The sequence below is a fragment of the Microtus pennsylvanicus genome, chromosome 18, assembly GCF_037038515.1.
Source record: "Microtus pennsylvanicus isolate mMicPen1 chromosome 18, mMicPen1.hap1, whole genome shotgun sequence".
Lineage (NCBI taxonomy): Eukaryota > Metazoa > Chordata > Mammalia > Rodentia > Cricetidae > Microtus > Microtus pennsylvanicus.
Genome location: NC_134596.1, coordinates 39,866,736 through 39,882,329, shown reverse-complemented (window position 1 = coordinate 39,882,329; position 15,594 = coordinate 39,866,736). Strand labels below are relative to the sequence as shown.

The window sequence follows — 15,594 nt, the reverse complement described above, 5'->3', positions numbered from 1 at the left end:
CAATAGTTCATCATAATTTGTAGTCTTAACATCCACTATTGATTGACTTTCTCTGTGTCATGCTAGTGAATCCTATGTGTGGTAAGAAGTCGTGACTTTTTAAACGCATACTATGTGCTAGGTGATCCCCATCCATTGTACTATCCTAGCCGTTCCTTTGATTCTCCCGACCAGTCTATGAGGTCGAGAACGTTAGAATCAGGCTACAGATGAAGAAGCCGAAGGTTGGGCAGCAGTGTTTGTGAGGCAGACGCCAGTCACTGGGGGAGATCCAGGCCATCATGGAAACCCTAGCTTTACTTCGTACTGTTGATGAAGTAAACCACTTCAGAGGAAATGCAAAGGCCAGGATTTGCTGTCACCGAGGTGGCTTCTGTTGAAGCAACTCCTAGGCAGTTGAAAGGAAGAATGTCACAGTATTCCTACGAGGAGCCACTGAGAAGAATACGGATAAGCTGCCCTAAGTTTATGTGAGAGCCTCATGAGAAGAAAGTGCTTAGCTCACAGCCGAAGGGACAGAGGCCAGAGTTAGACACAGGTCCCAGTAAGACCATAGGCTGTAGAACTAGGTGGGAGAAGGCAGGCTGTCTGACCCTCTGTCCACATAACCAATCCAGGGGCAGCCATGTTGGGAGACCACAGGCCCCAACTCCCTGTCCCACAAGAGGTCTCCTACCTGCCGTCTGGCCTGCTGATTGTGTACCCAAAGAGAGGGTTATTGATGAAACTGATGTTCACGCCAACCAGTGGGGTCCCATCTGATGTCATCACTTGTCCACGGATGACACATGCATGCCTGTGGGAGGAGGAGAAGGAACAGCATGAAGTGCCTCTCATGGTCAGCAGGGAAACCTCTGTTATAGCCAAAAGGCTGGTCACTTAGACACACCTTACATCCAGGAGCCCCAGGTGTTCACTTCCAATAATAATCTGTCACCTCTCAAGGGATCAAAGTGTCCTTGAGAGAATCACTCTGGGGAAATATTTTCAAGTATCATACTCCAATGTTATTTTTCTAAAGCCATGATTCACGTAAGGGAAGAAAGCTGATCCCAGGAAACAACACAGTATAGTTATGATGGGAACCACAGAGTCAGGTGCTCTAGGTTCAAATCCCAGCTCTGCTACTTCCTAGATCTCTGAACTTTTGCAAGCATGTGACAGTTCTTTAATCCTCATTTTTGTTTGCCTTTTTCTGCTTTTCATCTTGGAACATAGAAAACAACACTACTGGAAATGAGGATACAAGAAAGAGATTGGGATGGAGGGGTGCACTTCCTTCCACCTGGCATTCGAAAGAGAAGGACAAATGATGGCATCTCCTCGGGGTGTCTCCTTGGGAGCCTTTCCCCACTCCCAGACCCACTCCCTCCCCCAACTCCCACTTGTTCCCTGTACTTTAGACAACAAACCACGCACTTTCCCGCATTTGCCAGGAGAATGTTGTGTGAAGCCTCCCAGCTGTCTAAAATGTCATTTCTGCAGGCACCCCAACATCCTCATCCCACTTCTGCAGGCACCCCAACATCCTCATCCCACTTCTGCAGGCACCCCAACATCCTCATCCCATTTCTGCAGGCACCCACAACATACTCATCCCACTTCTGCAGGCACCCCAACATCCTCACCCCATTTCTGCAGGCACCCAAACATCCTCATCCCATTTCTGCAGGCACCCCAACCTTCTCATCTTATTTATTTCTGCATGCACCCCCCAACATTATCATCCAATTTCTGCATGCACCCCAACATTCTCATCCCATATCTGCCGGCACCCCCAACATCCTCATCCCTCAACACCCACTTCAAAGGACATGTCTTCTCTAAAGCCTTTCTTGACATTCCTGCTCAGAACTCACATCTTACTCCCTCAAACACTCAGACAGACACCTCGGTACCTTGCCTACTTCATATCTCTCTCCTCTCCACCCGGACCTCAGGCTGCTTGAGGGCATGGCGAGGCTTTCTCTATAGTGCAGTGCCTGGACCATAACTAGCAAGTACTCGGTCACAGTAAAAAAACCAAACCAAACCAACAAAAACAACAACGGGGATTGAGCAAAAAAAAACAAGACAATTTGCCATCATCTAGAATCATGGTTTGCATGTATTTCAGAAATCGGATCATTTTATAGATGACATTTTCTAAGGACCTCAAAGTAGGAAACAAACCAAAAGAAGACCTAGATGCAATGGTGACAGAATCTCTCCTTCTCTTGGCACACTGTGGTCACGGCCATTGATGCCACACTGTGGACACGGCCACTGATGACACACTGTGGACACGGCCACTGATGACACACTGTGGACACGGCCACTGATGACACACTATCCACTGATGACATACTGTGGACACGGCCATTGATGCCACACTGTGGACACGGCCACTGATGACACACTGTGGACACGGCCACTGATGCCACACTGTGAACACGGCCACTGATGACACACTGTGGACACGACCACTGATGACACACTGTGGACACGGCCACTGATGACACACTGTGGACACGGCCACTGATGACACACTATCCACACGGCCACTGATGACACACTGTGGACACGGCCACTGATGACACACTGTGGACACGGCCACTGAAGACACACTATCCACACGGCCACTGATGACACACTGTGGACATGGCCACTGATGACACACTGTGGACACGGCCACTGATGACACACTATCCACACGGCCACTGATGACACACTGTGGACATGGCCACTGATGACACACTGTGGTCACGGTCACTGATGGCACACTGTGGTCACGGCCACTGATGACACACTGTGGACACGGCCACTGATGACACACTGTGGACACGGCCACTGAAGACACACTATCCACACGGCCACTGATGACACACTGTGGACATGGCCACTGATGACACACTGTGGACACGGCCACTGATGACACACTATCCACACGGCCACTGATGACACACTGTGGACATGGCCACTGATGACACACTGTGGACACGGCCACTGAAGACACACTATCCACACGGCCACTGATGACACACTGTGGACATGGCCACTGATGACACACTGTGGACACGGCCACTGATGACACACTGTGGACACGGCCACTGATGGCACACTGTGGACACGGCCACTGATGACACACTATCCACACGGCCACTGATGACACACTGTGGTCACGGCCACTGATGACACACTGTGGACATGGCCATTGCTGACACACTGTGGTCACGGCCACTGATGACACACTGTGGACACGGCCACTGATGACACACTGTGGACACGGCCACTGATGACACACTATCCACACGGCCACTGATGACACACTATCCACACGGCCACTGATGACACACTGTGGTCACGGCCACTGATGACACACTGTGGACACGGCCACTGATGACACACTATCCACACGGCCACTGATGACACACTGTGGTCACGGCCACTGATGACACACTGTGGTCACGGCCACTGATGACACACTGTGGACACGGCCACTGATGACACACTATCCACATGGCCATTGATGACACACTGTGGTCACGGTCACTGATGACACACTGTGGTCACGGCCACTGATGACACACTGTGGACATGGCCATTGCTGACACACTGTGGTCACGGCCACTGATGACACACTGTGGACACGGCCACTGATGACACACTGTGGACACGGCCACTGATGACACACTATCCACACGGCCACTGATGACACACTGTGGTCACGGCCACTGATGACACACTGTGGACATGGCCACTGATGACACACTGTGGTCACGGCCACTGATGACACACTGTGGACACGGCCACTGATGACACACTGTGGACAAGGCCATTGATGACACACTGTGGACACGGCCACTGATGACACACTGTGGTCACGGCCACTGATGACACACTATCCACTGATGACACACTGTGGACACGGCCACTGATGACACACTGTGGTCACGGCCACTGATGACACACTGTGGTCACGGCCACTGATGACACACTGTGGTCACGGCCACTGATGACACACTGTGGACACGGCCACTGATGACACACTGTGGACAAGGCCACTGATGACACACTGTGGACACGGCCACTGAAGACACACTATCCACACGGCCACTGATGACACACTGTGGACATGGCCACTGATGACACACTGTGGACACGGCCACTGATGACACACTATCCACACGGCCACTGATGACACACTGTGGACACGGTCACTGATGACACACTGTGGACATGGCCACTGATGACACACTGTGGACACGGCCACTGAAGACACACTATCCACACGGCCACTGATGACACACTGTGGACATGGCCACTGATGACACACTGTGGACACGGCCACTGATGACACACTGTGGTCACGGCCACTGATGACACACTATCCACACGGCCACTGATGACACACTATCCACACGGCCACTGATGACACACTATCCACTGATGACACACTATCCACTGATGACACACTGTGGACACGGCCACTGATGACACACTATCCACACGGCCACTGATGACACACTATCCACTGATGACATACTATCCACACGGCCACTGATGACACACTATCCACTGATGACACACTATCCACACGGCCACTGATGACACACTATCCACTGATGACACACTATCCACTGATGACACACTATCCACACGGCCACTGATGACACACTGTGGTCACGGCCACTGATGACACACTGTGGACACGGCCACTGATGACACACTGTGGTCACGGCCACTGATGACACACTGTGGACACGGCCACTGATGACACACTATCCACTGATGACACACTATCCCACACGGCCACTGATGACACACTATCCACTGATGACACACTATCCACTGATGACACACTATCCACTGATGACACACTATCCACTGATGACACACTATCCCACACGGCCACTGATGACACACTATCCACTGATGACACACTATCCACTGATGACACACTATCCACTGATGACACACTATCCACACGGCCACTGATGACACACTGTGGTCACGGCCACTGATGACACACTGTGGACACGGCCACTGATGACACACTGTGGACACGGCCACTGATGGCACACTATCCACTGATGACACACAGTGGACACGGCCACTGATGACACACTGTGGACACGGTCACTGATGACACACTATCCACACGGCCACTGATGACACACTGTGGACACGGCCACTGATGACACACTGTGGTCACGGCCACTGATGACATACTATCCACACGGCCACTGATGACACACTGTGGTCACGGCCACTGATGACACACTATCCACTGATGACACACTGTGGACACGGCCACTGATGACACACTGTGGTCACGGCCACTGATGACACACTGTGGTCACGGCCACTGATGACACACTGTGGTCACGGCCACTGATGACACACTGTGGACAAGGCCACTGATGACACACTGTGGACACGGCCACTGAAGACACACTATCCACACGGCCACTGATGACACACTGTGGACATGGCCACTGATGACACACTGTGGACACGGCCACTGATGACACACTATCCACACGGCCACTGATGACACACTGTGGACACGGTCACTGATGACACACTGTGGACATGGCCACTGATGACACACTGTGGACACGGCCACTGAAGACACACTATCCACACGGCCACTGATGACACACTGTGGACATGGCCACTGATGACACACTGTGGACACGGCCACTGATGACACACTGTGGTCACGGCCACTGATGACACACTATCCACACGGCCACTGATGACACACTATCCACACGGCCACTGATGACACACTATCCACTGATGACACACTATCCACTGATGACACACTGTGGACACGGCCACTGATGACACACTATCCACACGGCCACTGATGACACACTATCCACTGATGACATACTATCCACACGGCCACTGATGACACACTATCCACTGATGACACACTATCCACACGGCCACTGATGACACACTATCCACTGATGACACACTATCCACTGATGACACACTATCCACACGGCCACTGATGACACACTGTGGTCACGGCCACTGATGACACACTGTGGACACGGCCACTGATGACACACTGTGGTCACGGCCACTGATGACACACTGTGGACACGGCCACTGATGACACACTATCCACTGATGACACACTATCCCACACGGCCACTGATGACACACTATCCACTGATGACACACTATCCACTGATGACACACTATCCACTGATGACACACTATCCACTGATGACACACTATCCCACACGGCCACTGATGACACACTATCCACTGATGACACACTATCCACTGATGACACACTATCCACTGATGACACACTATCCACACGGCCACTGATGACACACTGTGGTCACGGCCACTGATGACACACTGTGGACACGGCCACTGATGACACACTGTGGACACGGCCACTGATGACACACTATCCACACGGCCACTGATGACACACAGTGGACACGGCCACTGATGACACACTGTGGACACGGTCACTGATGACACACTATCCACACGGCCACTGATGACACACTGTGGACACGGCCACTGATGACACACTGTGGTCACGGCCACTGATGACATACTATCCACACGGCCACTGATGACACACTGTGGTCACGGCCACTGATGACACACTATCCACTGATGACACACTGTGGACACGGCCACTGATGACACACTGTGGTCACGGCCATTGCTGACACACTGTGGTCACGGCCACTGATGACACACTGTGGACATGGCCACTGATGACACACTATCCACTGATGACACACTGTGGTCACGGCCACTGATGACACACTGTGGTCACGGCCACTGATGACACACTATCCACACGGTCACTGATGACACACTGTGGACACGGCCACTGATGACACACTATCCACACGGTCACTGATGACACACTGTGGACACGGCCACTGATGACACACTATCCACTGATGACATACTGTGGTCACAGCCACTGATGACACACTATCCACACGGTCACTGATGACACACTGTGGACACGGCCACTGATGACACACTATCCACACGGTCACTGATGACACACTGTGGACACGGCCACTGATGACACACTATCCACTGATGACACACTGTGGTCACGGCCACTGATGACACACTATCCACTGATGACACACTGTGGTCACGGCCACTGATGACACACTATCCACTGATGACACACTGTGGTCACGGCCACTGATGACACACTATCCACTGATGACACACTGTGGTCACGGCCATTGATGACACACTGTGGTCACGGCCATTGATGACACACTATCCACTGATGACACACTATCCACTGATGACACACTGTGGACACGGCCACTGATGACACACTATCCACACAGCCACTGATGACATACTATCCACACGGCCATAAATGCAGGTGCTGTTGCTCACATTCTCTCACTCCCCGGCCTCAGGAACCCTTTTGCTCCTGGCCTACGGAAGAGCTACTGATAAGGCCTGTGGGCATTCATGAGAAAAAAAAAAAAACCTCAAACTCTATCCCATCTTTATTAGACACCCAAATCCTTACTTCCCTCAAGTGAGAAGCTTTTCTCTGTTTGATGAGAAAAGCAATTAACACCAGGCTTGCAAGCAGCTGGTTTTACTAGTGTCAGCTTGTCCTTTCTGAAGGCAACGACACCTACCCACAATGCACTGCAAGCCTCACCCCTCCCGCCCCACCCCACCCCACCCCACCCCACCTCACCTCACCTCACTCTGCAGTCTGACTGGTGCTAATTCAGTCAGAGCTTTCCTTCCGAGGCCCTTGGTCTAAATGCAATTACGTGGCAAGTCAGTTAAGCAGGCGAGGCTCAGCGAAGACCTGCAGTCCTGTTCGGACGGTCTCTCAAAGTATTTATGTGAAATTATCTTTCTGCTAATGGGAGGTATTTATTCCATCAATTGCATTCAGCTGGTACTGAGAGAGGCTTTCTTCAGTGGAGGACAATTGAATTTTGTTTCGCTGGAACTCTGTCCTTCCCATGAGTTACTAACAGATCTCAGCACCTGGTCCTGGCTACTCTCCAGCGCTTCCTGACATGCACAGCACCTTTGGATTCTGCCTGGACGGTAACCACCGTCATGGGGCTTCCCTGGCTGCACCCTGCACCCCTCCAACCCATGTGCCTGCAGACCGGCATCCTCTGATTGTTCTCTCTTTGGGGGAATTTCCTGGTTGTTGGAAAACATTAAACCATCAGCATTTGGCTATCGTTTAGTCCCCGTCCGGCAAACCAGAGCAGATGTAATGCTAGCGCAGGCTCCTGCGGACTGCTTTGGATTCTGGAGACGATTAAGTTGACACGCCTAGCCCCTCCAGGCCACTGAGGCCTCGTGGCAGAAGACAGGCGTTTGGCTCAGAAACCAGGTCCTAGAGTAAAACACTTCCATCCTCTTCTCTTTAACCGCGGCTTTCAGTTGTCGAGAAAGCCCTCTTTAACGCTAAGATGTCCCCGTGCCACAAAGGAGATGCGGAATGTCACTTTGTGGAGGCCTCTGTATGTGTTTCACGCTATGTGCTTTTGTCTAAGGAGGTTTGAGAAGAGCTAGGTTTCCCAACAATTGCTCCCTTTATGCAGTTATTCGGTGGTTACGACCAGCGGGGCATTGGTAGATGTTTAAGGACAGATGAGAGCGTGAAGGGGACAGAGAAGAGGAGAGTGAGAGGCACAGTTGTCAAGAGCGGTAATTATCCATTCCTGTGGTGTAAATGCTCCCATCATGGCCGCATTCAAGCTGCCAACATGATGCCACAGAGTTGGGGAGACAGAGTTGGGGAGAAATGCACAGTGGTAAACTATTATGGGGTATTCCTAGCTCCTGATGTCATTAGTCTCAAATAAGCTCAAAAGCAATGATAATTATAAAATCCAATCAAATCCTTAGGAAGTGGTAAGTCTCGAGTATGTATAACCCTTTGATATAATTCTAGTTTAGGCTTTTAAATTTAAACTGAAATTTTTTTATGAGTGTTTCGCCGGTATGTATGTCTGTGCACAATGTCCATGCCTGGTGCCCATGGAGGTCGGAAGAAAATATAGGATCCCTTGAGACTAGAGTGTTAGACTGTTGTGGTTACTAGGAATCAAATCCGGGTCCTCTGGAAGAGCTGCCATATCTCCAACGCGGTACAGTTTAATTTCTAATAATAGCAATTTAGCAACCAGCTTACCAAATTCCTAAACATTTAATAACTGGTTCTTTTAGTTCTAGCTGCTTGTTTGTTTTTGTTTTGCTTTGTTTTTATAGACAAGGTTTCTTTGCGTAGTCCTGGCTATCCTGGAACTCACTCTGTAGACCAGACTGGCCTCAAACTCAGAGATCTACCTGCTTCTTCCTCCCAAAGAAGTCATAGTCTACAAACAGAAAAAGGAAATGTTCAGTGCAGGGAGAGGATCCGCAACTTTTTTCCCCCTTATTCAAAGGAAATAGCTGGTATTCAGGGCATGGGAAAAGACGTAGGCCATCACCACCAGGCTAATAATCAGTTCTCAGGAGCCCAAATGAGTTGGTGTTTACACTCTCCTGGGACACTGACCTCATGCTGAAGGTGAGGTTTGGTGTTGTGGATGGGGTTAAGATACAATTGCTGCTTCTTTGATTTTAAAAGTCTACCTTGGCAAGAAACCAACTATCAGAGGTGAGGATCATTGCCACTCTGGATTTCCCAGCCGGCCATATCAAACCTGTGCTAATTAGCTTTCTTTTCTTTTTCTTCTTTCAATTGGATATGAACTGGAGTCATCATGGAAGATAGAACCTCAACTGAAAAAAAAATGATTCCATCAGATTGGCCTATAGGCAAGTCTATGTAGGCATTTTCATGATTAATGACCGATGTGGCAGGGCCCAGATCACCGCGGGCAGTGCCACTCCTGGGAAGGTGGTTCCTTGCTCTATAAGCAAGCTGGTTGGGCAACTCATGGGGAGCAAGCCAGTAAGCAGCACCCCTCTATGACCTCTGTATCAGTTACTGCCTCCAAGTTCCTGCCTTGAGTTCCTGTCCTCAAATCCTTCAAGGTAGACGATGACAGGCCCATGTAAACCAAATAAACACTTTCCTCCCCAAGTTGCCTTTGGTTGTGACATTTTATAACAGAAATCGAAAGCAAGCTAGGACAACACCTCTTATTTCCTCCTGGGTCCCTTGCTTGGGATGATGGAGGTGAGAGGTCTTATTTTCTAGTCATCCTTTGAGTCTCTTGCACCGTCACCACTTCGGTAAGGCTGTCACCAAGTCTTCTTGGTACAATTAATCACCCTTTCCTCTGAGCTCCTCTATGCCTTCTGATTATCTCTCCATGACGCTGACGATCCCATGACTACACCATTCACGTTCACGAGGCTGTCTCACGTGTCGGGGGCTGTGACTCACTTCCACTAGGTACGGCAAGCATGGCGGGCAGCTTCCTGCTCGTGAGGTGAATAACGACCAAGAACTTGAAACTCAGAAAGAAAACATTTGCTCAAGGTCACCTAGCCTAGAGACTAACTCGATTGGCTTAGTTCTCCCTTCCGAATCCTGACTGTGACCGCGGTTTCTATACGACACAGTCACAAAAGTCCCAGTTCTCCCCTATGAGCCAGGCGGGCACTGTGCTTGGTGCTAGAGTTACTGAGGTCTAAGAATCCCAGGTCCTGGTGACTTGCTGGCGCTCACAAACGCCATTTTGAAATTCCCTAGTGTGTTTGCCCCTGTTATCAGAGTGTCAACACATGGACTTAGCATATGCCAGGCAGCTGGGACACAAAACAAGCAATTAGGCTGGGTGAACCCTGCCAGGAGGAGTGCTCCTGCCAGGCCAGCAGGACTGGTGTCACAATACTGGCACTGGCCCAGCTACACACTCAGAGCCTGAACAAGGTGCCCTTGCTGGTGGCAATGAGATCTGTCCGATGGCTTCATGGCTTGGGACTGAGAGAAGAATCTGCCTGAGAGACAACAGACGGATTGTTACCCAGTCCTCCATCAGACAGTATAAAAAAAAGCAGCCTTGACTGTCACTCAAGGGAAAAGAGAAGAAAGAACTATGGTTGGGCAGTCACGGCTTCTTGTTCTGATCTGGTAACTGGCTGGCTCTGGAGAGCTACACACCTCTGAACCCCTATCCTTCAGCGGCTAAGTGCCCTGGAGTCCCCCCACCCCCATCTGGTGTAAAACAGGATTCAACATGTGTTTAGGAGTTAGGGATTTTGTTTTCCCAAAGAGTTTTTAATAATTTTTACCTGGTGCTAGGCGACCCGGTTCAAGTGGCCTTCGGAACAGAGAATTTCAGAATCCTCCTGGGCTCCTGACAGTGCACACCCCTGCCTCTGAGCTGTCCTCCCTGTCCTTCGCTGACCCTGCTCCCTGGAAAGCTGCCTGCTCATCTTTCAGACTCAGTCAGAGCATTGACCAAGCAGAGGCCACCTTTCCTGCCCCTCTGGGCTACTTCTGTAGAACATGAGTCATGCGATTATGATGATCTTATTTCCAAAGCGGGCTAAATTCCACGTAGATGGGATCAGCCATGTTTTCCCGCACACTCCGTTCCCAGCGCTGGGCCTGGCTGATGCTCACTTTCAGAAGGACAAGGGAAACATCTTCCGAGAGGCTCTCTTAGAATTTGAAGGCGTGGCATGGCATAAGCTCTTAAAGCTTTATGGAATCAAGAGATGAGCTGCTTCTCTTGCTGAAGGTGAGGGTGGTGTTGGAGAACCTGGGGCCACTTGACCTTGATGGGGATGTGTTTAGGGACCCCAGGCTGAAAGCACAGGAGCTTCTTCCCACAGTGGGAATCCCTGACCCTCGAAGGGTCACTTGGCTTCTGCTTGTACCCCTTGTTTGAAAGACTTAAAATGCCAGGAATGTGCTAGGTGTTAGGTTTACTGTTTGAGGCATAGTCTACAAACAGATGAAGGAAATGTTCAGTGCAGGGAGAGGATCCGCAACTTTTTTTCCCCTTATTCAAAGGAAATAGCGGGTATTCAGGGCATGGGAAAAATCATTAGGGATCTAGGTAGCAAATACTAACTGTGTGCGTCGCCTGCCTTCCCGTGTTTGCTTCTCCGTGCTGCTACTGGCTATGTAAATCAACACACCGCATAAGGCACTTTAAGTGGATTTATATGCCTGACTTGTACAAACCCTTACACTGTCTTCTGTGAGCTCCCGCTGACTGAATGGGATTTTTCCAGTACCAGCCGCAATTTATCCACAGTCTGTGAGAGATGTGTCTACAGTCATACTGCTTTTAAAGGCGGCTGGGCTCTGAGCCGGCGCTCTGTAGCGTGAAGCCTCTTGGTGTGTTGTGCTACGCTGTGTGGCATCCACGAGCCGGTTAGAGCCAGTTGGAGATGTCGAGTGTAACAGCATCTTGCTGTAGAGATTTCTGAACTGGAGACGCTGAACTTGGAACCCACCAGATTCAGCACAGAACAGATGCCTCTACCATTCACAAGCCTATGACCTTAACCCCCTGATGCAGTTTCTCTGTGCCTCGGGTTTTCAGGTTCTAAACCAAGGACCACCAACGGACTCCCTCTGCAGTATGGCTTGGGAGTTGGAGGTGGGGACTTAAGCACATCACTGCTTATAGACAGTATTCCTAGCAAGGCCTGGCACAGAGCACACTATAGCAGCCGGGCATCTGTGTATTTTATCTCACTGAACCTCACAGTACAGGGAAGAGCGCGTCTCCTTTGTCCAAGGTCACCAGTCTCAACTGCCCAAGAACTTGATCTAGGTCCCCTCTCCCTGTGCACTAAATCGTCTCTGCATCACCACGGCCTCCTCTGTTAACGCTTCCTGTGATGGACAAGGAGGAACCCGCTGAAGCTGCAAGGCAAACAGAGATGGTAATTCCTTTTGAAATCAATGAAGGGCTGATCAAGTGGCCGAGGAGGAGTTGTTAGCTGCTCATTAGGATGACGTGAGACGCTGCTGCCTGCATCCTCGATGGAATCCACCCTGTTGCTTTATCATCATAAACATTCATTTCGACGTGGGGAGGGAGTTTTAAAAACCAACATGAATAATATATTACGGCTGACACGTTTGGGAGGAAGTGGGAGCTTTATCTTTTTCCATCTTCCAGTAGGTAGTTTGTCACTGTCTCCCCCCCCCCCCCTTTGGTAACTGATGGGGTAGCCTGTCAGCTCAGTTTGTTTTGAAGGATCAGGAGTGTAATTCAATAATAAATTCACTCAGAGCCCAGCTGTCAGGAAGTTGGTGTTTATCTGAGTTCATTAGGAGATCCCCACGGCTCAGCCTCTTGGAGGATCTTGGTGGCTGTCTGAGGTCTGGGCCGGAGGTGAGGGCAGGAGCATGGGATGGGAACCACACGTGTGACCATTCCTTTTTTTCCCATTACCTTTTCCTTCTTTAGACTCCCATATTTAAAATTTCTGAAAATTTTGGGTTCTGCTTGAGGGTGTAAAAGAAATTCTGAAAGCTTAGGAGGTATGATGGTTACTTCCCTTCTGTTTAGATCTGGCTTTGAGTTGTGAGTCAAACACAATGCTTTAAATCGGTTTGTGGATCTTTCTGGGTCCCTGCCCTGACGCCTCCTTTCTGTTCTGCATCTACCATGCATGTCCTTCTCCCACGGGATCTCCACGCTTACCATTCTCATTTACTCAACTGCCATCTTGATTTCAAGTGCTGGAACATGCCTCCTGAAGAATGTCACCGTGGTTATCTTCCAGCACCGCTAAAATCCTCTATTTTCTGGTTACCCTGGAAACTCATACTCTTCTCCATATTGGTTTCTCAATCTACCATGCATTTCTAATCCTGTGCAACTGAAACCCACAGGAAGCAATACAGCTTCCCTACAGCACACACACCACACACACACACACACACACACACACAAATACATGCATGCATACACGTTTCACATACCCTCACACGTCCACACGCTTTCATGTACACACAGGTTCACATATTTATATGCTCTCGCTTACACCCCTTACATGTGAGGTTCCCCCCACCGACGCCATTTCCTGTCGCCCCCTGTTCACACCATGTCCTGTCACTCCCCGTCCACACCATGTCCTGTCACCCCTGTCCATGCCGTGTCCTGTCACTCCTGTCCACACCATGTCCTGTCTCTCCCTGTCCACACCATGTCCTGTCTCTCCCTGTCCATGCCGTGTCCTGTCACTCCCCGTCCACACCATGTCCTGTCACTCCCCGTCCACACCATGTCCTGTCACTCCCCATCCACACCGTGTCCTGTCACCTCCATCCACACCATGTCCTGTCACTCCCTGTCCACACCGTGTCCTGTCACCTCCATCCACACCATGTCCTGTCACTCCCTGTCCACACCATGTCCTGTCACTCCCTGTCCACACCGTGTCCTGTCACTCCTCATCCACACCGTGTCCTGTCTCTCCCCGTCCACGCCATGTCCTGTCACTCCCCATCCACACCATGTCCTGTCTCTCCCTGTCCACACCATGTCCTGTCACTCCCCGTCCACACCATGTCCTGTCACTCCATGTCCACGCCGTGTCCTGTCACTCCCTGTCCACACCGTGTCCTGTCACTCCCCGTCCACACCATGTCCTGTCACTCCCTGTCCACACCATGTCCTGTCACTCCCCATCCACACCATGTCCTGTCACTCCCCGTCCACACCGTGTCCTGTCACTCCCCGTCCACACCGTGTCCTGTCACTCCCTGTCCACACCGTGTCCTGTCACTCCCCGTCCACACCGTGTCCTGTCACTCCCCGTCCACACCATGTCCTGTCACTCCCCGTCCACACCATGTCCTGTCACTCCCCGTCCACACCGTGTCCTGTCACAACATGTCCACACCGTGTCCTGTCACTCCCCGTCCACACCGTGTCCTGTCACTCCCTGTCCACACCATGTCCTGTCACTCCATGTCCACACCATGTCCTGTCACTCCCTGTCCACACCGTGTCCTGTCACTCCCCATCCACACCGTGTCCTGTCACTCCCCGTCCACGCCGTGTCCTGTCACTCCCCATCCACACCATGTCCTGTCACTCCCTGTCCACGCCGTGTCCTGTCACTCCCTGTCCACACCGTGTCCTGTCACTCCCTGTCCACACCATGTCCTGTCACTCCCCATCCACACCATGTCCTGTCACTCCCCATCCACACCGTGTCCTGTCACTCCCCATCCACACCATGTCCTGTCACTCCCTGTCCACGCCGTGTCCTGTCACTCCCTGTCCACACCGTGTCCTGTCACTCCCTGTCCACACCATGTCCTGTCACTCCCCATCCACACCATGTCCTGTCACTCCCTGTCCACACCATGTCCTGTCACTCCCTGTCCACACCATGTCCTGTCACTCCATGTCCACACCATGTCCTGTCACTCCATGTCCACACCGTGTCCTGTCACTCTCCGTCCACACCATGTCCTGTCACTCCCTGTCCACACCGTGTCCTGTCACTCCCTGTCCACACCGTGTCCTGTCACTCCCTGTCCACACCATGTCCTGTCACTCCATGTCCACACCGTGTCCTGTCACTCCATGTCCACACCGTGTCCTGTCACTCCCCGTCCACACCATGTCCTGTCCACACCGTGTCCTGTCACTCCCCGTCCACACCATGTCC

At 51.2% G+C, this 15,594-nt stretch overlaps 1 protein-coding gene across 6 annotated transcripts in view; it reads right to left on the bottom strand.

Annotated features, from left to right (window-relative positions):
- Tenm4 (teneurin transmembrane protein 4) overlaps window positions 1-15,594 on the bottom strand; it is a 677,803-nt gene that overhangs the window by 59,529 nt on the left and 602,680 nt on the right. For all 6 annotated transcript variants that reach the window (XM_075953236.1, XM_075953232.1, XM_075953234.1 and 3 more), the window contains one exon: window positions 677-796. In XM_075953236.1, coding sequence (XP_075809351.1) covers window positions 677-796 — 120 coding nt within the window. The remainder of the gene's footprint in view (window positions 1-676; window positions 797-15,594) is intronic.